Source organism: Scyliorhinus torazame, chromosome 13 (genome assembly GCF_047496885.1).
Source record: "Scyliorhinus torazame isolate Kashiwa2021f chromosome 13, sScyTor2.1, whole genome shotgun sequence".
NCBI classification, from domain to species: Eukaryota; Metazoa; Chordata; class Chondrichthyes; order Carcharhiniformes; family Scyliorhinidae; genus Scyliorhinus; species Scyliorhinus torazame.
In genome coordinates, this window is record NC_092719.1 from 175,315,397 (window position 1) to 175,341,984 (window position 26,588).

A 26,588-nucleotide genomic window follows, 5' to 3' on the forward strand; every position below is an offset into this window, starting at 1 on the left:
GATAAGGCCCACCTGGTAAAGGCATCCCGGCCCTTTGAATGCCTCAGTATCGATTTCAAAGGGCCCCTCCCCTCCAATAACCGCAACACGTACTTCCTTAACATCATAGATGAGTTCTCCCGCTTCCCGTTTGCCATCCCCTGCCCTGATATGACTACCCCCACTGTCATTAAAGCCCTGCATCGTGTCTTCACCCTGTTTGGTTTCCCCAGTTATGTCCACAGCGACAGGGGCTCGTCGTTCATAGCAACGAACTGCGTCAGTACCTACTCAGTAAGGGCATCGCCTCGAGCAGGACTACCAGTTATAACTCCAGGGGAAACGGGCAGGTTGTGGTAATACCAGGTATTGCGGTACCTGAGAGGTGGATGCCCATTGGTTAGACCCAGGAGTCTACCATTGGCTGATGTACATAGCTCCGCCCTGAGAGGCGGAGTATAAGAACTGATGCCATCCCAGCAGCCTTCACTTTCTGTATCGAAGCTGCTGGGGAACAGTTCTAGCAGATTAAAGCCTATTAGTTATAGCTCACCTTGTCTCGAGAGTAATTGATTGCGCATCAATTTAATCTGCTACAACTTCAGTTGAAAGGATGGATCTCCGTATCAAACCGGAGTGCCTTCAGCTCAGCCCCCACGCAGACAACTCTGCTGCTATCTTCAAACATTGGCTGACGTGCTTCAAGGGCTACCTCGACACGGCCGTTGGCATCCCCACGGAAGGACAAAAGTTGCACCTTCTACGCTCACGGGTCAGCCCTGGGATCTACCCTCTTATCGAGGAGGCGGAGAATTATGCTGCCGCGATCGAGCTGCTAGAAGGACATTATATCCGCCCTGTGAACCAGGTCTATGCTCGTCACCTGCTGGCGACTAGGAGGCAAAGCCCCGAGGAAACGTTGGAAGACTTCTACCGGGCGCTGCTGGTGCTGGGCCGAAACTGTGGCTGCCCGCCAGTTTCGGGGAACGAGCACACGGAACTTTTGATCAGGGATGTTTTCATGGCAGGTATGACCTCCCCCGATATCCGCCGAAGGCTCCTAGAAATAGACACTCTGGGACTTACTGAGGCAAGGGCCCTGGCGGGGCCCATGGATGTTGCCCATAAAAATGCACTGCCCTTTGCTCCCGAACGCGCGGCGGCCCCCCTGGGCTGCGTGGCACCCCGTAGCGGCAGCCCCTCAGACTTTGCCCCTGACCCCGCAAGCCTGTGCGGTGAGACGGCCCGCTAGCGCCGCCGGACAACGCTGTTTCTTCTGTGGGCAGGCGAATCATCCCCGCCCGCGCTGCCCGGCCCGCACCACCACCTGCAAAGGGTGCGGCAAGAAGGGCCACTATGTGGGGGTCTCCAGCGACTATCAGCAACCCCCGTTTCAGGCCCCGACCGCCCAGCGCTCACCCCCACCCCCCTATCTGCAGGCCACGTGCGACCCGCGGGCCATTTTGCCCCCCCGGACACCACGCTGGACAGCTGGGGGCCGCCATCTTGTCCCTCGCTGCCGCCATCTTCTTCATCCCCGGACTCCATGTGCGACCCATGGGTGATGCCATCTTGGATGGGGCCCCAGGCCCCCAGCACAGCCGACTACATGCTGCCCGACCAGAACTCTCCATTACTGCAACTGGCCTCGGTGACTCTGTACCAGAGTCGGCCCCGGACACTTGCGAAAGCTACAGCGACGATCTCCATCAACGGCCACTTGACGTCGTGCTTGATCGATTCTGGGAGCACGGAAAGCTTTGTTCACCCCGACACGGTAAGGCGCTGTTCTCTTGTCACCCATCCCGTAAATCAAAGGATCTCCCTGGCCTCCGGGTCACACGTGGTGGAGATAAAGGGGTTCTGCCTAGCGAACCACACTGTCCAAGGCAGGGAATTCAACAATTTCCACCTGTATGTCCTGCCGCACCTCTGCGCAGCCACCCTCCTTGGGCTGGATTTCCAATGCCATCTGCAAAGCCTCACCTTTAAATTTGGCGGCCCTATACCCCCCCTTACTGTCTGCGGCCTCGCGACCCTTAAGGTCGACCCGCCTTCCCTGTTTGCGAACCTCACCCCGGATTGCAAACCCGTCGCCACCAGGAGCAGACGGTACAGTGCCCAGGACCGGACCTTTATCAGGTCGGAGGTCCAGAGGCTGCTGAGGGAAGGGGTCATCGAAGTGAGCAACAGCCCCTGGAGAGCTCAAGTAGTGGTGGTAAAGACCAGAGAGAAACATAGGATGGTCATTGACTACAGCCAGACCATCAACAGGTTTACGCAACTGGATGTGTACCCTCTCCCCCGTATAGCCGACCTGGTGAACAGGATTGCGCAATACAAGGTGTTCTCCACGGTGGATCTCAAGTCTGCCGACCACCAGCTACCCCTCCATACTGGTGACCGCCAGTACACTGCCTTTGAAGCAGACGGGCAGCTCTATCATGTGTCTGATTTGTGGTAGTACAGAGCAGTGACCGGATGGAGTGGAGGGCCACCGGGAGGACTTCCTGTTTAGGGAAGAAGCCAAGGTCAGTACGGCCTGTGCCATTCAGGTATACCCACTACCAGATATAGGGACAATGAAATTAAACCGCATCATCACGACCAAGGCCGCCCCAATAATGGTGGAATGTCAGGTAATTGAGAAAGAGGGCTTGGCGAATGTGTTTGGTGTAAAATAGTTCCGCGAATACATCTGCAGTTGGCGTTTCATAATAGTAACTGACCACAAATCCTTATTGGTACTTTTTAAACAGGATATGGAAATTCCCCTGTTGCCTCTGCCTTGATACAGGTTTGGGCCCTGTTACTTGCAGCTTATGAATACCTTTTAGAGCACCACCCTGGAAGCCTGATAGCTAACACCAATGTGTTCAATCGCCTCCTGTCCACAAGCCCGACTTCTTTACCAGCATTGGAAGAGGTCAAGATGACCCTCAATCTTTTAGAGGCTTTACCGGTGTCTGCAAAACAAATTAAGACCCGGACGCAAAAAGAGCCAACACTGTCTAAACTAAAGTACTTAGGCCGGGATTCTCCCAGAATTGGGGGGGTGGCCTGTACTGGCGCCAAGAGCGGCGTGAACCACTCCGGCGTCGGGCTGCCTGGAAGCTGCGGACTACTCCGCACTTCCGAAGGCTAGGCCGGCGCTGGAGGGGTTGGCGCCGCGCCAAAGGGCCTCCGCTGGCAAGCGCGGGTTGGCGCATGTGCAGGACTGCCAGCATGTTCTGGCGCATGCGCAGAACCACCGGCGTGTTTCCTGCACATGCGCAGGGGGTTTCTTCTCCACGCCAGCCATGGCGGAGCCTTACAGAGGCCGGCGCGGAGGGAAAGAGTGCCCCCACGGCGCAGGCCCGCCCGCAGATCGGTGGGCCTCGATCATGGGCCAGGCCCCCAGGGCAGGCTCCCACCCGCGCCCCACCGAGGACCCTGCTAACCGCCCTCCAGGCCAGGTCTCGCCGGGATGGACCATGTCCATTTCACGCCGGCGGGGCTGGCCGAAAGCGGGGCCCATCGGGGCCAGGAGAATTGCCGGGGGGGGGGGGGCGCTGCCATTGGCCCCCGACCGGTGAGGCGCGATCCCCGACCCCACCCGAAAACCGGCAGCAGAGAATTCGGCAGCCGGTGTCGGAGCGGCGGGGCGGGATTCACGCCCCCCCCCAGCGAGTCGGTCGGAGAATCCCGCCCATGATCCTGAATGGTGAATTTGGGGAAAACCCTGAGAAGAAATGAAACACCATCAGACTAAGAAAGATGAGCTCAGTGTTGTGGACGGTATCATTCTCTGGGGGTCCCGAGTAATTTTCCTCGCCCTGCGTTCGTACCCATGGCTTGCCAGACCATTCCAATGGATGTTGGGAGGCTGAGGGAGGGAGTTTCTGATTATCCGGGCATAGATCGCACTGTAGTTCAGCGCCGGCCTAGCCTTCGGATACATAATGGCCACCCTGGAGTATCGAAAATGAAAATGATCGCCAGGAGCTATGTCTGGTGGTCTGGCATCAACCCGGACATCACAGACATGGTGAGACAGTGCGATCTATGCCCGGATAATCAGAAACTCCCTCCCTCAGCCTCCCAACATCCATGGGAATGTCCTGGAAAGCCATGGGTACGAACGCACACAGATGTTTTCGGGTCTTTTATGGATTCAATGGTTCTGATCCTGGTAGATGCAAACTCCAAATGTTTGAAAGATAGACTTCATGAGCTCAATTACCTCCCACGCTACAAGCAAGTAATAGACAGAGCTAAGTGATTCCACAACGAACGCATCAGATCTAAGCTCTGCAGTCCTGCCACATCCAGCTGTGAATGGTGGTGGACAATTGAATAACTCACTGGAGGAGGAGGAGGCTCCAGAAACATCCCCATCCTCAATGATGGAGGAGCCCAGCACATCTGTGCAAAAGACAAGGCTGAGGCCTTCGCAATAACCTTCAGCCTGATGTGCCGAGTGGATGATCCATCTCGGTCTCCTCCGGAGGTCCCCAGTAACACAGATGTCAGTCTTCAGTCAATATGATTCAGCCTATGTGATATCAAGAAAAGGCTGAAGGCACTGGATACTGCAAAGGTGATGGGCCTTGATAATATTCCGGCAGTAGTACTGAAGACTTGTGCTCCAGAACCTGCCGCACCTCTAGCCAAGCTGTTCCAATACAACTACAACACTGGCATCTATCCGGCAATGTGGAAAATTGCCCAGGTGTGTCCTGTACACAAGAAACAGGACAAATGCAACCCAGCCAATTACTGCCCTACCAGTCTACTCCTGCGGCACAGTAGCACAGTGGTTAGCACAGTTTCTTCACAGCTCCAGGGTTCCAGGTTCGATTCCCGGCTTGGGCCACCATCTACAAGGCAAGTCAGGTGTGTAATGGAATACTCTCCGCTTGCCTGGATGAGTGCAGTTCCAACAACACTTGAGAAGCTCGACACTATCCAGGACAAAGCAGCCCGCTTGATTGCTCCTCCTTCCACAAAAATTTAAACCCTCCACCAGTGTCGAACAGTGGCAGCCGTGTGTACCATCTACAGGGTGCACTGCAGTAACTCACCAGGTTCCTTCGACAGCATCTCTCAAACCCATGACCACTCCCATCTAGAAGGACAAGAGCAGTGGGTATCTGGGTACCCCACCACCTAGAGGTTCCCCTCCAAATCACTTGGTAATATATCGCCGTTCCTTCACTGTCGCTGGGGCAACATCCTGGAACTCCCTCCCTAATAGCACAGTGGGTGTGCTTACACCTCGAGGACTTCAGCGGTTCAAGAAGACAACTCACCACCATCTTCTGAAGGGCAACTAGGGATGGGCAATAAATGCTGGGCTAACCAGCGACGCCCACATCCTGTAAATGAATATTTTAAAAATATGAGATATTACAACAGGGTTCCTGCACACACAGAATACCAGTGGCGAGTTCCAAAACCTCATACTATCCAATGGGATCAAACATATCAGAACATCACCTTAATAATAATAATAGTAATAATAATAATAATCGCTTATTGTCACAAGTAGGCTCCAATGAATTTACTGTGAAACATCCCTAGCCGCCACATTCCGGCACCTGTTCGGGGAGGCCGGTACGGGAATTGAACCCGCGCTGCTGGCCTTGTTCTACATTACAAGCCAGCTGTTTCAGCCCACTGTGTTAAACCAGACCCATACTATCACCCGTCACCAAATGGCTGGAGGGGGCAACATGGTGGCACAGTGGTTAGCACTGCTGCCTCACGGCGCCGAGGTCCCGGGTTTGATCCCGGCTCTGGGTCACTGTCTGTGTGGAGTTTGCACATTCTCCCCATGTTTGCGTGGGTTTCGCCCCCACAACCCAAAGATGTGCAGGGTAAGTGGATTGGCCGCGCTAGATTGCCCCTTAATTAGAAAAAAATGAATTGAACACTCTAAATTTATTTTTAAAAAGAAGGTAAAAACATGGGCTGGAGGAACAGGCAGTGCAGACTTTTAAAACTGACACACAAAAAACAACCTGCAGCATGCATAGAGATCAAATTGGCATGATTTGTTTCGAATATAGGATCACTGCTCACACATCAACCGGAATTGCTCCAGCAGAACTGTTAATGGTACAACGGTTTCGTATGAGACTAAGCCTATTATTCCCAAACCTTGTGGGGAGGGTGGTGGCCCCACAGAGAATCAGAAAAGAAATGATGACTCTGCAAGAACAGAAAGACCATTCGAAACAGGCAATCAGGTTTAAGTGAGGAACTTCGGAGATGGTCCCTGGAATCATCATGGAGAAAACCGGGCCAGCATCATACAAAGTGAAGGTGCAGGATAAGGTCATAAAGAAACACCTGATCCATCTCAGCAGCAGGGAATCTTCACCTGAGCGAGCCTCAATACCGGCTATGGAGGTGGCCGCCACCAGTACTGACAACAGCTCGAAGCCAACCCAGCGCCCATCCCTCCAGATAACAGGGACATGGACTCTGAGATGGAAGCAGAGGAAGCTGGTTTCCTGATTGAAGCGGACCCCATAGAGGAACCCTCCACCACTGGCGAACAGTGGCAGCCGTGTGCATCATCTACAAGATACACTGCAGTAACTCTCCAAGGTTCTTTCGACAGCACCTTTCAAACCCATGACCACTACCATCTAGAAGGACAAGAGCAGCAGATACCTGAGAACCCCACCACCTGGATGTTCCATTACACTCCTGAGGAACCAATCGACACTCCCTCCAGAAACGAAGGCAATTCAGTTCACGCTACCAGATCCAATCCCACTCTCGACTGACCTCAGACCCGTCGCCAAGTGGTAGAAGGGACTTTCTTGCAGTGAGGGTACTGGGGCAGAAGTAGATTTAAGGATGAAGGGATGTTATGGTGGCCAGGAAGGAAATGCAGGATCATCAATAGATCTCCCCGTAGGCTTCGTGGAGTATGAGCTTTCCTATTGAGTGGGAGGGAGCTCGCCCAATGGGAAAAAAGCTGCAGGAGTTTAAAACCCACTGCGTCAACTGGGGTCAGTATTCTGTAGGTCTCCAGGCTTGGGCTTGTGCCCTGTATGCTGCTGCTGCAATCTTTTCCGTTATGTGAATAAAAAGTTATAGTTGGAAGATTGATCTTGGCAAGATTTTTACAAGATTATTACATTCTGCGTTTTTGTTCAAGAAAACAGGTTAATATGGGGGGCACAACAGGAAGGAAACCAGATTGGTGGGGTTAGCGACTATCATTATTTTAACTGCACCCCTCCTCTCCAACCTACTTTATGCCAAGTGGGGCAGTTACAATCAGGACCAATATGTTGGAATTCTGCAAGCTATATTCACCCCAGAAAATAAACAAGAGCATGAACAAACTCTTGCATCAAAAGGCTAGGTATTAGATATCCAGATATTATAAAGGTCATTCCCTCAACTCGGGATCTAGGCACATCGATAGTCAAGTGTGGTCTTATCTAACTCAAGTCGGTTTGTTAGCAGCACTATCGTACAAGGAATTTAACATTCGCCCTGGATTTCAGCAGGCAGGTTTATTTTTATCCTCTGAACTTCAGGCAGATTAAAAAAAAACATCCAAAACCTGAGCTATAAAATCTTGATTTGTGAGGCACAGCTGTCTTCTCTTCGCTGACAGCCACTGCTCATGTGGCATGTTCAGAGGAGATTTAGAAAACAAGGCCTCACTTTGTGAAAAGAAAATCTCTGGGACGCTGCAGTAAAAGTTAGGGACCCCTACAGAGGTCACTCTTAATACTGGCTGCCTGGCTCCACCTGAGGTAACAAAATCCTCTTCGGTTTGTATTCAAATGGAACAATAGATTGTGAATTTTGGAAATATAAATCAGTATTAACGTCTGTGTGCAACTTCTATGTGGTAATAATCTCTGGATTAGCTCAATTCTATCTGAAAGGAAAGGGAATACCAGGTACGGACAATGAGAGGTAAGACTGTGTATTAAACGCCTGATCTATTGTGCTTTTATAAGTGAGGATTGGGAAATGGTTATTTGGAATTTGTCCCTCGATGCAGCTTCTGACGCCATTTATTTCATTTGAAGCGTTGACTCTAATTTTGCAGGAGTGGGACATTTTGTGGTGCACCCACTTTGTTAGTTTCCTTGACTCTTCAGATCAATAGTTTTTTTTGACGCACATTGCTGGAAGTGTGAACAGATTCCAGGGCAGCAAAGTGGAAAAGGTCACCTGGGCTCCTGGGAATCTGGAGGGCCTACAATCTAGCTTCTTCACCAATGAGATTTAAGGATTGAGAGGGAAGCAACTCAGCAGGAAGTAGAGCGATATGGTGACAAATCGGAGCAAAAAGAGGAATAAAGAGAGGGAAGAAGAGACTGGGTTTGCAGGGAGGAAAAAAAATCGACTAAAAGTTAAAGTAAGACAAAGATTACAAAATTCTAAATTTAAAAAATTTGACGCACCAGTTTACAACAGCAGGACTGAATTTTCATAGTTTCAATTATTCGCTTTCTGGCCTTTGAGAGGTTGAGTCGCATCGCAAGGATATAAAAGAGTGTTAAAGTGACGCGTAAACTAACTTTAAGCTTGTGGGAAATTCAATTCAGTAAATTTATAACAAAGATGATAGTATTACAGGCAACACAGAAAGTAAAGTATATCAAGCTTACCAATAACAAATACATATTTTATAAAGTCTATTTACTGTAAAGGTACTGAATAAAAGGCTACATTAAGTGTTACCCTGCATTTCAGATGGAACTTATAGACAGCTCGTGCCAATCAGATATTTGTGGATGTGTTGTCCACAATTTTCTGTCCATTGAAGTTAATGGATGGAAAATTACCAACAGCATGCCACAATGTGTTGGCTGCATATGAAAGGCTTATTTGTGATCTAATCTTAACATGATCTTTTGTGTAAGAATCTAATGAGAAAAAGTCTGGGCTCCAAAAGCCTGTTAAACAGTCTCCTAATTACATGTTTTTGATTCGCCCATATATTTATTAGTTATGACAAAGCAGTGACTGTAGATTTGTCACTTCTTTCCCAATCAGTAATAAATACAGGAATATTCTTAATGCCCTTCTGCACTAGAAAGTTATAGTGAAGGTTCTTTAAACCTGAGAAATAGACTGGATAGGATAGGATTGGCTGTTCATTTTACACCACATCCAGTTTTTCATTTCCAATTGAGTTGTAATTTGCTGTAAACTTGTGTCACAGTAAATGTGATGCTGGCCCCCCCCCCCCCCCCCCCCCCCCCCCCCCCCCCCGGCGCGCATCAACCGCCTGCGCTCGAGCACTCACTTGTGCTGGGCTGAGACCCTAATGGGGGAGGGGTAAAATGGCCCTGATTGGGTTTTTTTTGGGGGGGGAAGGGGAGGAAGTGAAACCCTCATGGGGGGGGGGGAGACAGATCCTCATTGTGTGGGGGGGGGGGACAGATCCGCATTGGGGGGGAGACAGATCCTCATTGGGGGGGGGAGACAGATCCTCATTGGGGGGGGGGGGAGACAGATCCTCAATGGGGGGGGGAAGACAGATCCTCATTGGGGGGGGGGGGGAGTCAGATCCTCATTGGGGGGCGAGACAGATCCTCATTTGGGGGGGGCGAGACAGATCCTCATTGGGGGGGCAGATCCTCATTGGGGGGCAGATCCTCATTGGGGGGCAGATCCTCATTGGGGAGAGGCAGATCCTCATTGGGGGGGGGGAGACAGATCCTCATTGGGGGGGGCGAGACAGATCCTCATTGGGGGGGAAGATCCTCATTGGGGGGGCAGATCCTCATTGGGGGGAGACAGATCCTCATTGGGGGGGGAAGACAGATCCTCATTGGGGGGGGAGACAGATCCTCATTGGGGGGGGCGAGACAGATCCTCATTGGGGGGGAAGATCCTCATTGGGGGGGCAGATCCTCATTGGGGGGCAGATCCTCATTGGGGGGGCAGATCCTCATTGGGGGGGGGGCAGATCCTCATTGGGGGGGGAGACAGATCCTCATTGGGGGGGGCGAGACAGATCCTCATTGGGGGGGGAGACAGATCCTCATTGGGGGGGGGAGACAGATCCTCATTGGGGGGGGAGACAGATCCTCATTGGGGGGGGCGAGACAGATCCTCATTGGGGGGGAAGATCCTCATTGGGGGGGCAGATCCTCATTGGGGGGCAGATCCTCATTGGGGGGGAGACAGATCCTCATTGGGGGGGGGGGAGACAGATCCTCATTGGGGGGCGAGACAGATCCTCATTGGGGGGGGGGGAGACAGATCCTCATTGGGGGGCGAGACAGATCCTCATTGGGAGGTGAGACAGATCCTCATTGGGGGGCGAGACAGATCCTCATTGGGGGGGGAAGACAGATCCTCATTGGGGGGGGAGACAGATCCTCATTGGGGGGGGCGAGACAGATCCTCATTGGGGGGCAGATCCTCATTGGGGGGCAGATCCTCATTGGGGGGAGGCAGATCCTCATTGGGGGGGAAGACAGATCCTCATTGGGGGGGAAGACAGATCCTCATTGGGGGGGCAGATCCTCATTGGGGGGGGGGCGAGACAGATCCTCATTGGGGGGGAAGATCCTCATTGGGGGGGCAGATCCTCATTGGGGGGCAGATCCTCATTGGGGGGGAGACAGATCCTCATTGGGGGGGGGGAGACAGATCCTCATTGGGGGGCGAGACAGATCCTCATTGGGGGGTGAGACAGATCCTCATTGGGGGGGCAGATCCTCATTGGGGGGAGGCAGATCCTCATTGGGGGGGAAGACAGATCCTCATTGGGGGGGAAGACAGATCCTCATTGGGGGGGAAGACAGATCCTCATTGGGGGGAAGACAGATCCTTAAAAAAAAAGTAAATGTGATGCTGGAGGAGAGGGAAAAGTGTTCTCATTTATGCTATTAATTACCAATACTGCAATTATAGTGGAATTTGTGTCATGATTGTGCCCTACAAAGAAAATATTGTCACATTCAGGCAGTGCAAATAACTTAACAGGCAATTTAACTTGTAGCTATCTGTTTTCTTTGGATCCAGGTAAAATCACTTTAGAAATTCTTGGTCTCTTATTCGTACATTCAGTTATTGGATGTCCAGAAAGATGTCTCTGCAACATTACTCTGAAAGAAGTGAGTTGCACAGGTAATGGACTGTCAGAGATTCCAAATGATGTCCCCCCTGACACAGAAATTCTGGACTTACAGAACAACCATATTCACACAATATCAAACGCTGCTTTCACTGATATGCCTCAGCTGCAGGTTTTAGACTTGTCAAATAACGTTATTTCAAGTTTATCATCAAATACATTTGATGGACTGCACAATCTTCTCAACTTGAATCTTGCAAATAACTCCATCACCTATATGGACAACAAAATCCTTCATTCAACTGAGAATCTCAAACAACTGGATTTATCATTTAACAATCTTACAAGTTTGCCTGAAGGCTTCTTCGAGAACCAAAATAATCTGATCTGGCTTGGAATGCATCAAAACCAACTTCACCAACTGGACACAGCCCTTCTGGATTCATTGTCAAATCTACAGGTACTTTTGCTCCAGAAAAACCATTGGAAATGTGACTGTCACGTGGCTGGACTGAAACTCTGGCTAGAAAGTTTCCTGTACAAAGGTTAGTAGGCAAATATGGTTTTACTTTTCATGATTCATTTGTGCTGTTTTTTCTCATGCACCGCACTGAATGGCCCTTTCAGAGAACCTAAAAGTTGCAACCTTTACCCCTGTTGTCAATTTTACGATGTCTCTGCCTCACATTCAAAAATCATAGCAGCGTAACAAATGTAATTCTTTCATAGCATTACTCAAAGTTGCCTCTGCTTTACATCAGATTTCTCTTGCACACGTGGGTTTATATCTTATTTTGCCTTCTAGTATTAGAAGTTCTTTTTTATCTAAGGTTAATAATTGCATATGCATTCTGTGTAAATCATGCTCTCAATAATACCATTGTTAGGGCAGGTTGGGCTGTGCAAAGTGGGTTAGACACAGGTTATGATAATCAAATAATTTTTAGTAAGTATAAATACTTCATTAGAGAGGTTCCTAGACACAACATAAAACAACACATAGAAAAATAATAGTGAATGCATTCAACATCTGGGGCGAGATTCTCCGACCCCCCGCCGGGTCGGAGAATCGCCGGGGGCTGGTGTGAATCCTGCTCCCGCCGGTTGCCGAAGTCTCCGGCACCGGATATTCGGCGGGGGCGGGAATCGCGCCGCGCCGGTTGGCGGGCCCCCCCGTGCGATTCTCCGGCCCGGATGGGCCGAAGTCCCGCCGCTAAAATGCCTGTCCCGCCGGCGTAAATTAAACCACCTACCTTACCGGCGGGGCAAGGCGGCGCGGGCGGGCTCAGGGGTCTTGGGGGGGGCGCGGGGCAATCTGGCCCGGGGGGTGCCCCCACGGTGGCCTGGCCCGCGATCGGGACCCACCGATCCGCGTGCGGGCCTGTGCCATGGGGGCACTCTTTCCCTTCCGCCTCCGCCATGGCGGAGGCGGGAAGAGACTCCCTCCACTGCGCATGCGTGGGAAGCTGTCAGCGGCCACTGACGCTCCCCCGCATGCGCTGTCTGGAGATGTCATTTCCGCGCCAGCTGGCGGGGCACCAAAGGCTTTTTCTGCCAGCTGGCGGGGCGGAAATTCGACCGGCGCCGACCTAGCCCCTCAAGGTTGGGGCTCGGCACCCAAAGATGTGGAGCATTCCGCACCTTTGGGGCGGCGCGATGCCCATCTGATTTGCGCTGTTTTGTGCGCCAGTCGGCGGACATCGTGCCGTTTCCGGAGAATTTCGCCCCTGAACTTTTGTTTTGATAGTTGTTGAAGTGAAGGAATTGGACATTGACGATGGTGTATGTGGTGAAGTGGAAAATCAGTTTGATTTTAAAACAAAAATAACAGCAATAAAAAACAGATAGAATACTCCGTATTAAACTGTACTCCTTCTGTACTCATCACACAAATTCTAGGATTCACTGAGAGAAATAACAATTGAAGTGAAATTTTGAGTATTGGAATCAGTTGTGCAACTAAATCCAGAAAGAGCGTGTTGTATGACTTAACAGGTTTAACTGTTCACTGAGAGTGGGTGCATATGTATGTGCCAATGGAAGAGCACAAAAGCTGAATTTTGCAGTTAGCTCTTGCTGTTATTTTATTACTGCATCTTGGCTCCTCTTTTTCATGATGATCACACTTAAATCTTAAAGCCTGCAGCTGCAGCTCTGACTCCAGTTGCAATTTCCTTGATACTAGTGGGCATGTTATTACAAGTAGCTCATTACAGGATTGCTGACTTTTTTGGAGCAGATAGTTATAAAGGGTCATAGAAAGGCAATGGGCGCGATCTTCCGGCTTCGTTACGCTCGTGCTCAAGCGTAACAAGGCCAGTGAATAGTGGGAGATGCCAAAAACAAGAACCATGCCAGGCGCCAAACAGTTTGCGATGCAACCGGCCTGCTCCCGCAGGTGAATTCAGAATCCCCATTTAAGCCCCATTTCCATACAATTAATGAGAGCCTCCCATCATCCAATGGCCTCCTGTCATTCACCGGCCTCCCCAGCAAGTGCTCACGCTGGTGCTGATTAGTACTCCTTTCGACAAACGTGAACCTGGTGGAAGAGCTCCCGTGAGAGCCGAGGAGGTGAGTAGCCATCTTTGCCCACAGGCAAAGGGTAGGGGGGAGGGGGGGGGGGCAGTTGCTTGCGGCACCACCATGCCAACCCCTGGATCCCAACCCCATTCCAAGGGCAACCCCTGTCCCTGCCCATCTCCCACACCGATCACCCATAACCCTCATCAACTGCTGAGGCCTCTGGCTGCGTGGCTGAAGGCAATCACTAATAGTGAATTGGCAATCGCGGTTAAGTGAGCATTTGACACATACCAAATGGATTCGCGTGGGTAGGTGGGCCATGTAGTATGTGGGAGTCATTGCCTAGCATTCCGATTGCAACTTGACGCCTGGACACTGTGTGGCATCAGCACCAGACACGCAGCAGCCAACATCCGAACACCCAGGGACACAGCTCCCGGGTCATGACCACGGCTGGAGGGTGGGTGGGTGTCATGGGACGGGGGATTGCAAAGGGTCCGGTGGTCAGCCCGCATTGCGGGTGAAAATGACATGTTTGTGCAAAAAGTTGTTTAATGTGCTGTACAATACCCCATTCCCAATAGTGCCGCCTCCCCCCAACTCCCCCTGGCTCCCAACCCCACCACATTCTCACCCCCTACCTAACTCCTCCTCCCTACCTCGGTGCCCTGAGTGATGCTCAACGTGGCTGTCTGTGGTGAACGTATTTCACCTAATGCATGAGCTGTCTGTACTGTCTGTATAATGATGTGACCCATGACCTGGAAGTGATGATACGGGTTACTTCCAGGTACTGTACTGGAACACCGGTGGGCTCCGCCTCTGACTCCGCCCTCACCGGGGCCATATATAGTCCAGCCACCTATGGGTGGCACTCATTTGTACAGCCGACTCTGGCAGGCGAATTCATGGATATTAAAGCCTAATGTTCACTCGTTCTCACGGTCTCACAGTGAATTGACGGTGTAACACTGTCCCTCCTAGCTCTACCACTATGTCTTATTGTCTTCCCAGGATGCACATCTGAGGTGGAGGCAGCCAGCTGCTTACCTCGTCCCATGACCTTCTTGCCCCTGGAGGGCGTCCTCTGGCCCCGGCTCACTTGTCGGCGGCACATGCACAGCCGTGCCACCCTATCCCCTGTGCTGACCCTGAGACTCTGCCTCATCAGGGGGGTGGTACTCAGGACTGCTGGTGGCCACCATCACTGCCCCATGGGACGGGCCCGGGTTGGCACTCTGCGCCCCCTCCTCCCAGTTGGTGCCTAAAGGGCCCTGGGGTTCACCTTGGGACGGAGGGGCAGCTGGTTCGAGCCCCAGCCGTCCCTGTATCATCTGGTTCTGCCAGACCTAGTGATTTCCCCTTAGTCCACACCATCGTGTCGACGGCCTTGGCGATGCTCCTCAGTGACTGGGACACATTCCACAGTGACTGGGACATGCTATGCAGTGCCTCAGCCATGCCCACCTGCGACTGGGACTAGCTCCCCAGCGCCTCGGTCATTCCCATCTAAGAGCGGGACATTAACGGCACGGTAGCACAGTGGTTAGCACTGTTGCTTCACAGCTCCAGGGTACCTGGTTCGATTCCCGGCTTGGGTCATTGTATGTGCGGACTTTGCACGTTCTACCCGTGCCTGCGTGGGTTTTCTCCGGGTGCTCCAGTTTCCTACCACAATCCAAAGATGTGCAGATCAGGTGGATTGGCCATGATAAATTGCCTTAGTCTCGAAAAGAAGGTCAGGTGGGGCTGCAGGGATAGGGTGGAGGTGCTCTTTCCAAGAGCTGGTGCAGACTCGATAGGCCGAATGGCCTCCTTCTGCACTGTAAATTCTATGATACTATGATGCTATATTCCATAGAACCCCATCAAAGTCAGCCTGGTACTGGGTGATAATCCCCAGTGAGGCAGCCACACTGCTGAGACCCTCAGCCATTGCCGTCATCGACTGCGCGACGCCTTGAACACCTTCAATCATGGTTCTAACGTCGTGCACCATGCTCTCCACTGCTGTCGCCACCCGAGGAGTGTTGGCCTCGGTGTCACTCATTGCCGGCCCCATCTCCTGCGCCCATAGCCTCTGGGTCTCCTCAAATCTGGAGTGACAGTGACATCTTCCTCTGAATGTCCAGGTTGCTGCCTATCATCTCCATCAGCTCCGGGTAACTCTATTCAACAGGCTCAGCATCAGGCTGGGAACCAGCTGGGTCCAGGGATCCAGCAGGCCTCCAATGCTGTCTCGTCTGGGGATTCCTGCCTCCACCTGATGTACATCAGCAGCAGTGTGGTGTTGTTCACCAGATTGTGCCCCAGAAGCCTGTCCACTAACATGTCCCACTGAGGTGTGTGTATCTGCACTGGTGGAGGGTGGGGATGACGGCTGTGCCACGACTATAACAGTTGCATCCTTGGAGCTCTCCAATGAGGTGTTCTCCTCAGAGTCAGCAGAGGGGGCCACCCGGGATGGGCCGTGCCGTCAGCTGGAGGACCTGTGGGAGAATGGACATGTGGTCAGTGGAGGGATGGGTCAGTCAGTAAGGCAATCACTACTCACGTTTGATTGGTCCTTCGGGTGGAGCCTGGTGGTCCCTCACCTCTGCGGGGTCTGCCAGCCTCCACGTTGGTGACTGCCCTGTCCTTGGCCACCCCAGTCACCTCCAGGGCCCACCCCTCAAAAAAGCTTTTCCTGAGGGGACACAGAGAGGGCATCGTTAGCCACACGCGTAGTTTACAATTGTGGGGGATGTGAAGAGAGGGTTTACGGTGTGGGTGGAGGGAGTGCTGAAGGGGGAGGGGAATGGAAGGAGGGTTGGGGGTTACTTGGGGGAATGCTCCCTTGGGGATGTTGGGGTGGTGGGGGGCTAGTGTCTACTCACTCATACGTTGACCTTCTACTGACACTGGAGGTCAGTCCTCCTGGTCACCCTGCCTTGTGATTCACCCTCCGGGACCCTCGTGGGAACATGATATCCGTCCTGGCCTCCACCGCGTCCAGGAGCCTCCCCAGGTCAGCACCCCGAATCTTGAGGCCGGTCTCCTCGGCACCATTGTTACGAGCTGGTTGGGATTGGCTGAGCAAGTGCAGCTTAAGTGCTGCTCGACGTTGTTAGTGGTGGGCTGGCGAGCGCAGTCCAGGCGAATCAGCTGCCAAGCCGGCATTCGGGGCGAGAAGCCGTGAGGCCTCGTGAAGTGGACCAATTAACGTTGAATAGTGTTGCCCGCCTTTGCTGGGCCGAGTGCGGGAAACACGCGGCAATTCACGCTCACTACAGCACTTGGAATTTTTCCGGAGAATCGCGCCCTAAGGGCCAGATTCTCAGGTCCCCCAACCACCTGTTTCTCGGTAGCGGCAGGATTCTTCATTCCCCCCGCTGTCAATGGGAATTCCCATTGCAACAGCATGCCAAGGTTTCTTTGACAGTGCATTACAAATCCACAACCACTACCACCTAGAAGAACAGGGAAGCAGGCACATAAGAACATAACATCTGCAAGACCCCATCAAGTTATACATCATCCTAATTGAAAATGTACTGTTCTTTCATCGTCACTGGGTCAAACTGATGGAACTCCCTCCCTACACTACATGGACTGCAGCGGTTTAAGAAGAGCCTCACCACCACCTTCTTAATGACAAGTAGAGATGGGCAACAAATGCTGGCCTTGTCCAACTTACATGAACTAATAAAATAATGCGGTAGTTCAGGGTTCTGGATATTTGAAACTTACCCAAGGTATCAGGGAATTTTGGTTATAAACACGTGGGGCGGGATTCTCCGACCTCCCGCCGGCTGCCGAATTCTCTGGCGCCGTGGTTTTGGTGGGGGCGGGAATCGCACCACGCCGGTCGGCAGCCGCTGACAGTGGCCCCCCCTGACGATGCTCCGGCCCGCAATGGGCCAAGTGGCCGCCCGTTTTCGGCGGGTCCCGCTGGCGTAAATCACAACAGGTCCTTACCTGGCGGGACCTGGCTCCACGCGGCCTGCAGAGTCCTGGGGGGGGGTGCGGGGAAATTTGGCCCCGGGGGGTGCCCCCACGGTGGCCTGGCCCGCGATCGGGGCCCACCGATCCGCGGGCGGGCCTGTGCCGTGATGGCACGCTTTCCCTCTGCACCGGCTGCTGTCAACCTCTGCCATGGCCGGTGCAGAGAAGAACCCCCCCTGCGCATGTGCCAACTTAAGCTGGCCGGCGGAGGCCCTTCGGTGCCGGCTGGCGTGATGCCAACCCCTTCCTCACGGCGCCAAACAATCCGGTGCCGGCCTAGCCCCTGAAGGTGCGGAGGATTCCGCACTTTCGGGGCGGCCTGGCGCCGGAGTGGTTCACGCCACTCCTCGGCGCTGGAGTGGCCCACCCCGCCGGTTCGCGGAGAATCCCGCCCAAAATATCAAATTCATGAATGTGCCCATCCACAAATACCTCATGATTTCCCCCACTTCAAAGCACCATCAAATTGTTTTTCAGGGCAGCACGGTAGCATGGTGGTTAGCACAATTGCTTCACAGCTCCAGGGTCCCAGGTTCGATTCCCGGCTTGGGTCACTGTCTGTGCGGAGTCTGCACGTTCTCCCCGTGTGTGCGTGGGTTTCCTCCGGGTGCTCCGGTTTCCTCCCACAGTCCAAAGATGTGCAGGTTAGGTGCTTTGGTCATGCTAAATTACCCTTAGTGTCCAAAATTGCCCTGAGTGTTGGGTCGGGTTACTGGGTTATGGCGATCGGATGGAGGTGTGTGCTTGGGTAGGGTGCTCTTTCAAAGAGCCGGTGCAGACTCGATGGGCCGAATGGCCTCCTTCTGCACTGTAAATTCTATGATTCTATGATTCAAATGCAGGTAGGATTTTCATTTTCTGAACTCCATCTGGAACTTGATTCCAAGTGTTCATTACTTCATCAAACAAAATTACCTGCTATAAGTGCGGAATTTAACTTTTACTATTTTGAACGCAAGTCTTCTTGTCTTAATCCTACAATTTAAGTGAAAGTAATATTATGGGTTTATCTTTTCCATGTCATTTTATTTGATATATAATGGCCCAGACTTTTCAGTCAGTGACAAAGTGATCGCGTTCACTGCTCACCCTGAGAAAAACAGATCCAAAACATCTACTGGGCTCTGTGGTGTCGATTTCATCCTTCCCCCCGCCATTAATTTTATTCATTTTGCCGAAGCAAAGAGACATTTTGAAGCTTTTTGTTTTGCATTCATCAGGACCTACACCACATGGACTGCACCGGTTCAATGAGGCAGCTCACCATCACCTTTTCTAGGCAAATTAGACAAATGCTGGCCCAGCCATCAATGACCACATCCCATAAAAATGAATTTAAAAAAGGGGCACTTTGCAGGAATACCAATACAAGGAGAAAAACAATCATTTATACTGTATGAGAACAGAGTGTTAATTTTTGGCAAGTGTACTCTGATTGGCAGAGGAGTTCACAAGGAAAATGCACCAGTTGAGATCACTAATAGTTAACTGCCAAGCACTGTTTGAAATTTAAAGCAGGCAACCTGACCCTGATTGGCCAAGGAATTGCCCTGAGGCGTGAGTCAACAAATGGCTGTCACTTATTTTGTTCAATGTGTGCACATATTCTTTCTGTCTGCAAAGAACAGGGACGAGTTCTTTTAAACTTCAAACAATGCTTGGCAGTTAACTGTCAGTCACCGTTAACTGATGCATTCTCCACGGCATCACCTCTGCCATGTAGAGTCCACTTGCCAACCAATCAGCACTTTTTTTCCCAAACAGATAAACTGTTGTTTTCTTCTCATATTGTTATTTGTGCGACGTGTCCTGATGAGTACAAGGTGAAAAGCTTTGACATGTCTCTTTTTCCAGCAATACTCAAGTTCTGAAATACCAAAGGACTGTTTATTCACTTTGCTGCAGTAGCTGCAGTGATGCCATCAACCATCACATTGAAGAATTAAGGTAGAAGTTGAAATATCTCAAACAAATTTGAACAAAAACTATGGAATGTTTCTATCATAGTGGAGAAACTTGACGTTCCATAAATCTAAAATTATTTTTAGGCCAGCGTATTTAGCTATAAGGATAAAATTAGTATAATATTAAAAATCTAGTTACAACTTATTCAATAACTTTTCTTTTTTTAAAATTCCTTTATCAGAGTTACAAAGCCTGAGCTCAGCGTGTGCACAGGGGCAAACCCCTCATCCAGCTCCTTGCCTGCTCCAAAAACCAATTCAAATTGAATCCAATTCATGGTCCCCACAAGAGAGACATACCAGATCCAGGCATTACACCTGACATCACGCTCATCTTAGCCAAAAGGCCGAGAAGTGATAAGGTGTAACATTTTCAAGAGTTTTTACAGCGAAACTTAAAGTGCGAAAGGATATAATCACATCAATTCAGGTGACTTCTAGAGAATTTCCATCTGCAGGGGCTTCAACTGTGCCCCCTGGAGGAGTGGAGAATCACTGACAGCAACTTCTGGGTTCCCATGATTGACTGTGGACATCAGGGGCGAAATTCTCCGGTATCGGCGCGATGTCCGCCGACTGGCGCCCAAAACGGCGCAAATCAGTCGGGCATCGCGCCACCCCAAAGGTGTGGAATGCTCCGCATCTTGGGGGGCCGAGCCCCAACCTTAAGGGGCTAGGCCGGCGCCGGACGTATTTCCGCCCCGCCAGCTGGCGGAAAAGGCCTTTGGTGCCCCGCCAGCTGGCGCAGAAATGACATGCGCGGGAGCGTTAGCGGCCGCTGATGGCATTCCCGCGCATGCGCAGTGGAGGGAGTCTCTTCCGCCTCCGCCATGGTGGAGACCGTGGCGAAGGCGGAAGGGAAAGAGTGCCTCCATGGCACAGGCCCGCCCGCGGATCGGTGGACCACGATCGCGGGCCAGGCCACCGTGGGGCACCCCCCGGGGCCAGATCGCCCCGCAGGACCCCGGAGCCCGCCCGCGCCGCCTTGTCCCGCCGGTAAGGTAGGTGGTTTAAGCTACGCCGGCGGGAGAGGCATTTTAGCAGCGGGACTTCGGCCCTTCCGGGTCGGAGAATCGCGGGGGGCGCCAACCGGCGCGGCGCTATTCTGGCCCCCGCCGAATATCCGGTGCCGGATAATTCGGCAACTGGCGGGGGCGGGGCTCACGCCAGCCCCTGCCGATTCTCCGACCTGGCAGGGGGCCGGAGAATCTCGCCCCAGAAGTTGTCGTTTTCTCAGTTGTAAGACAGTTTCACGGTAAATACAACCACAAAACCTGGGCCAATCGCTATATGAGATCACCTCTTAGACATTACATGCCAGGTTGAAAAGTTTGAGTTGCTCTGATCTACGCTCAGATTTTACAACTCTGACTCGAGACTTTGCTTCAAATTATAAAGAATACACAGCACAGAAACTGCCCATTCTGCCTATTGAGTTCATACTAGCATTTACACTCATCTACTTCCTCTCATCTACTCTATCTGCATAACCCTCTATTCCCTTAAATGTTTACCCAGCTTCCCCTTAAATGTATCTGTGCTGGCTGCCTCAACTGCTCCCATGTGGTAGCAAGTTCCACATTCCCACCACTTTCTGGGTACATTGTGTTCTTTCTTTGCACTGACTCCAGTGCTTGAATGTGTGACTTGGTGACCAAAACCGGACACAATGTTCAAGGTCTGGTTTGATCAGGGCTCGGAAGAGGTTCATCATGACTTCCACGTTCTGCACAGCTTTACTTTTTCATCTAGATTGGGGCAGAGATGGAAGAATCAGAGCATAATCTTGCTTGCCTTATATGGCTGACACTTATCATGACCAGTTGACATTTGTGTCAGTGAAACATGCATTGCTGATTGCTTCAGTAGTTGTCGGTTTCACAGTTGTAAAAAAGATGGGAGGAGGCTTGCATGGAGCAAAAACACTGGCATAGACCTGTTGGGCTGAATGGCCTATCACTGTGCCATATATCCTATGTAATTCCCTTTTGAAAATTATTACTGTCACACATCCAGGCAGTGTATTCTGGATCTTAACCACTTGCTGCGCAAAAAGGTTTTTCCTTGTATCATCTTTGTTTCCTTTGCTGATCACCTTAAATCTGTGTCCTCTGGTTCTTGACTCTTCCATACGACATTCACTATTTTGTGTGTCCAGCCCCTTCATGATTTTGAACACTGCTAACAACTTTCCTCTCAACCTCCTCTACCCTAAGGTGGACAGCCCCAGGTTCTCCAATCTATCTACATAACTGAAGCCCCAAATCCCTGGAACCATTCTGGGAAATGTCCCTGAACCCTCTTTAAGGCCTTCACATCCATCTCAAAGGGCTGCATTCAAAACTGGACACAATACTCCAGTTTTGACTGAACCAATATTTATCATAGCTTCCTTGACTTTGCATGCAATGCCTTGCTGTATAATATCCAGAATGCTGTATGCTTTTTAAACTTTTTTCTCAACCTGCCCTGCCACTTCTATTGATTTACAAACAAATTACATCAAGGTTTTTCTGTTGCTGCATTCATTGTAGAATTGTACCCTTTATTTTATATTCCCAAAATGTTATATTTTCAATGTGTAATATTATTTGGACAATTGTGATCGATACATCGCAATTCTTACACAAAAGTGAGGAGGGATCGAGTGGATTCTCTCTGTTCCCTCTCCTTGTTTGACCGCAACAGGTTTTTTTTTGTTTTAAAACAGATATACTTGCCAATTTAGTGAGTACTTAATTGTTTACAGGCTGTGATCATTAAATAACCCATCAGGCGGGTGTTTTTTGAGTTTGACAAAGAAAGAGGTTAGCTTTATTGTACTTAAACCGATCCAAGTAAAATATGTTATTTGTTCACGGGGTGTGGACATCGTTGGCTATGCCAGCATTTATTGCCCATTTCTAATTGCTCTTGAAAAGGTGCTGATGATCTTCCTTCTTGAGCCAGTGCAGTCCATGTCATGTAGGTAGATCCAAAGTGCTTTTGGGAAGGGAGTTCCAGGAGTTTGACCCAGCAACAGTGAAGGAATGGTGATAGATTTACAAGTTATAAAGGTGTGTGGCTTGGAGGGCAACTTGCATGGTGTTCCCAATTATCTGCTGCCATAGTGCTATCAAAGAAGTTTTGGTGAGGTGCTGCAGTGTATCATGTTAATTGTTACACAATTTTGCCACTGTGAGTCAGCGATGAAGTGAGTGAAATGGTGGTGAACATGGTGCCAATCAAGCAGGCTTCTTTTTCATGGATGGTGTCAAACCTCTTGAGTATTGGTAGGACTGGACTCATCCAGGCAGGTGGAGAGTATTCCATCACACTCCTTGTGACTTGACCCTTGTAGATAGTGGACAGGTGAGTTAGGAGGTGAGCTAAACAATTCCCACAATTCCCAGCCTCTGACCTGCTCTTGTAGTCACAGGGTGGAATTTTCTGGACCTTCATGCTGGCAAGATCCCACTCCCGACCACTGGTGAGCCGTCCTCCATCGCTGCAGAATACGCCGTGGAAGGGCAGGAAAATCCTGCCCACATTATTTATATGACTTGTCCAAGTCTGGTCAACCCACAGGATGTTGTTAGTAGGATATTCAGTGATAGTCAAGGGGTGATGATGAAATTCTTTCTTGTTGGAAATGTCACTTCCCACTTACCTGTCAGCATCAACGGGGCCGAGGTGGAGATGGTTAGCAGTTTCAAATTCCTAGGGGTGCACATCTCCAAAAATCTGTCCTGGTCCACCCACGTCGACGCTACCACCAAGAAAGCACAACAGCGCCTATACTTCCTCAGGAAACTAAGGAAATTCGGCATGTCCACATTGACTCTTACCAACTTTTACAGATGCACCATAGAAAGCATCCTATCAGGCTGCATCACAGCCTGGTATGGCAACTGCTCGGCCCAGGACCGCAAGAAACTTCAGAGAGTCGTGAACACTGCCCAGTCCATCACACGAATCTGCCTCCCATCCATTGACTCCATCTACACCTCCCGCTGCCTGGGGAAAGCGGGCAGTATAATCAAAGATCCCTCCCACCCGACTTACTCACTCTTCCAACTTCTTCCATCGGGCAGGAGATACAGAAGTCTGAAAACACGCACGAACAGACTCAAAAACAGCTTCTTCCCCACTGTCACCAGACTCCTAAATGACCCTCTTATGGACTGATTTCATTAACACTACACCCTGTATGCTTCACCCGATGCCAGTGCTTATGTAGTTACATTGTATTACGTTGTGTTGCCCTATTACGTATTTTCTTTTATTCCCTTTTCTTCTCATGTACTTAATGATCTGTTGAGCTGCTCGCAGAAAAATACTTTTCACTGTACCTCGGTACACGTGACAATAAATAAATCCAATCCAATCCAATCCAACCTGACCAAGTCTAACTGTTGTCCAAGCTTTGCTGTATATAGACACAGACTGCTTCAGTATCTCAGTATCGGAGGAGTCATGAATGGTGCTGAACATGGTGCAAACATCAGCGAACATCCCCCCTTCTGACCTTATGATGAAAGAAAGGTCATTGATGAAGCAGCTGAAGACGGTTAGGCCTAAGACACTACGCTAAGGAACTCCTGCAGCGATGTCCCAGGCCTGAGAGGACTGGCCTACAACAACCATCTTACTCTGTGCCAGGTGTGGCTCCAACCACTGAAGAGTTTTTCCCCTGGTTCCCATTGACTTCAATTTTGTTGGGACTCCTTGGTGCCACATTGAATCAGATGCTGCCTTGGTGTCAAGAGCACTCACCCTCTCCTCACCACTCGAGTTCAGCTGTTTGATCCAGATTTAGATGAAGGCTATATTCAGATCAGGAGCTGAGTGCCCTGGGGGAACCTAAAGTGAGCATCAGTCAGCTGAGTTACTACTGAGTAACTGCTACTCGACAGCACTATCAATGACACTTTCCATCATTTTGCTGATAATTGAGAGTACACCGATAGGGTGGCAATCGGTTTGTTTGGATTTGCCCTGTGTTTTGTGGGCAGAGCATACCAGTGTTGTAGCAACACTGGAACAGCTTGGCTAGGGGCATTGCTAGTTCGGGAGCATCTTCAGTACTGTAGTTTAAATGTTGTTGGGCTATAATATTTGCAGTGTCGAGTGCCTTCAGCCATTTATTGGTATCCCACAGAGGGAATTGAATTGAAAGAGAAAATGCTGGAAAATCTCAGCAGGTCTGGCAGCATCTGTAGGGAGAGAAAAGAGCTAACGTTTCGAGTCTGATGACTCTTTGTCAAAGCTAACAGACAGAGAAAGTGGGAAATATTTATAGTGTGGAGTGAGAATGAAAGATGAGTCATAGCCACAGAAACCCAGGGAAACCGGGTGCTAATGACCACAGAAACCAAGGGGAAAGGGTGCTAATGGCAGTCCCCAGACAGGACAAAAGATGTGAAAGGTCAAACAGCAGAGAAACGAACATCAGAGGATGAACTGTGGATTTGGGGGGAGGGGAAGGGGGAAGCAAAGAGGAGAAAGGTGCAGGAAAGGTGGATAAGATTGGGGGGGGGGGGGGGGGAATTAAATGTATATTAAGAAAGAAAGAAATGGTAAAAGACAGTTAAAATGAAATGAAAACAAATGGGGCGTGGTGGGGCTGATCATCTGAAGTTGTTGAATTCGATGTTGAGACCGGAAGGCTGTAGCGTGCCTAACCGGAAGGTGAGATGTTGTTCCTCCAGTTTGCGTTGAGCTTCACTGGAACATTGCAGCAGGCCAAGAACAGACATGTGGGCATGGGAGCAGGGTCTTTTGTTAAAATGGCAAGCAGCAGGAAGGTCAGGGTCCTGAATGCGCACAGACCGAAGATGCTCAGCAAAGCAATCACCCAGGGAATTGAATTGGCTGAAGACTGACATCTGTGATGCTGAGGACTTAAGGAGGAGGCTGAGATGAATCATCCCCTTGGATCTTCTGGGTGAAGTTGGTTGCAAATATTTCAGCGTTATTTTTTGTAGTGATGTGCTGGTCTCCCCCCACCATTGAGAATGGGGATATTTTTAGAATCCCCTTCTCCTGTTGCTTAATTGTCCAGCACCATTCATGACTGAATGTGGCTGCACTGCAGAGCTTAGATCTGATCTGTTGGTTGTGAGATCACCTAGCTGTCTATTGCATATTGATGCCACTGCTTGGCTTGCACAGTCCAGTGTTGCAGCTTCACCAGGTTGATTCCCCATTTTTAGGTATGGCTGGTGCTGCTCCTGGCATGCCCTCCTCCACGCTTCAATGAACCAGGGTAGGTCCCCAGGCTTTGATGGAAATGCCGGCCATGAGTTTACAGAATGTGGTTGAGTACAATTCTGCTGCTGCTGATGGCTCACAGCGCCTCACGGGTGGCCAGTTTTGAGTTGCTAGATCTATTCAAAATCTATCCCATTTAGCACGGTTGTAGTGCACCACAACAAGATGAAGAGCATCCTCAATCTGAAGATAAGAATTTGAGGATGCCCTCGAAATGAATAAAATATACACACATACACACACTCGAACTTCACACATACTCAAATATAGATTACAAAGTGGGAAGGATAACTTGGCCAAATTCAAGTCCAGAAAAAGTGAAAACAATAGGCAATGTGTAGTTTGGTAACTAGGCTGGTGTCAGGCTGAATTTGGTGATCTTGATGATTTGAATTTAAAAATGTAGGTGACTGAGTTGGTTGTTCTTCTGGAGACGGTAGTTCTGGGTTAAACTATTTAAATAAATTTCTGTCAGCAATATGGGGCGGGATTCTCCAATACCCGGCGGGGCGGGCAACTCGGGCGGGTAGGAGTGGTGTGAACCACTCCGGCGTTGGGCCGCCCCGAAGGTGCGGAATCCGCCACACCTTCAGGGGCTAGGCCGGCCCCGGAGTGGTTTGCGCCACGCCGGCCGGTGAGGAAGGGGCTTGGCGCCACGCCATCCGGTGCCGAAGGGCCTCCGCCGGCCGGCGCATGCGCGGGAGCGCCAACGTGTGCTGGCATCATCCCAGCGCATGCGCAGGGGGGAGGGTTCATCTCTGTGTCAGCCATCGTGGAGGAATAGCAGCCGACGCGAAGGAATAGAGTGCCCCCACGGCGCAGGCCCGCCC

At 50.7% G+C, this 26,588-nt stretch overlaps 2 protein-coding genes across 2 annotated transcripts in view; one reads left to right on the forward strand and one right to left on the reverse strand.

Moving 5' to 3' along the window:
• Nucleotides 1–26,588, reverse strand: part of cacna2d3a (calcium channel, voltage-dependent, alpha 2/delta subunit 3a) — a 1,400,547-nt gene that overhangs the window by 362,523 nt on the left and 1,011,436 nt on the right. The window lies entirely within an intron of this gene.
• Nucleotides 7,614–26,588, forward strand: part of lrtm1 (leucine rich repeats and transmembrane domains 1) — a 33,367-nt gene continuing 14,392 nt past the window's right edge. Inside the window, exons 1-2 of the mRNA XM_072472476.1 lie at nt 7,614–7,908; nt 10,981–11,577. Coding sequence (XP_072328577.1) covers nt 7,902–7,908; nt 10,981–11,577 — 604 coding nt within the window. The 5' untranslated portion in view covers nt 7,614–7,901. The remainder of the gene's footprint in view (nt 7,909–10,980; nt 11,578–26,588) is intronic.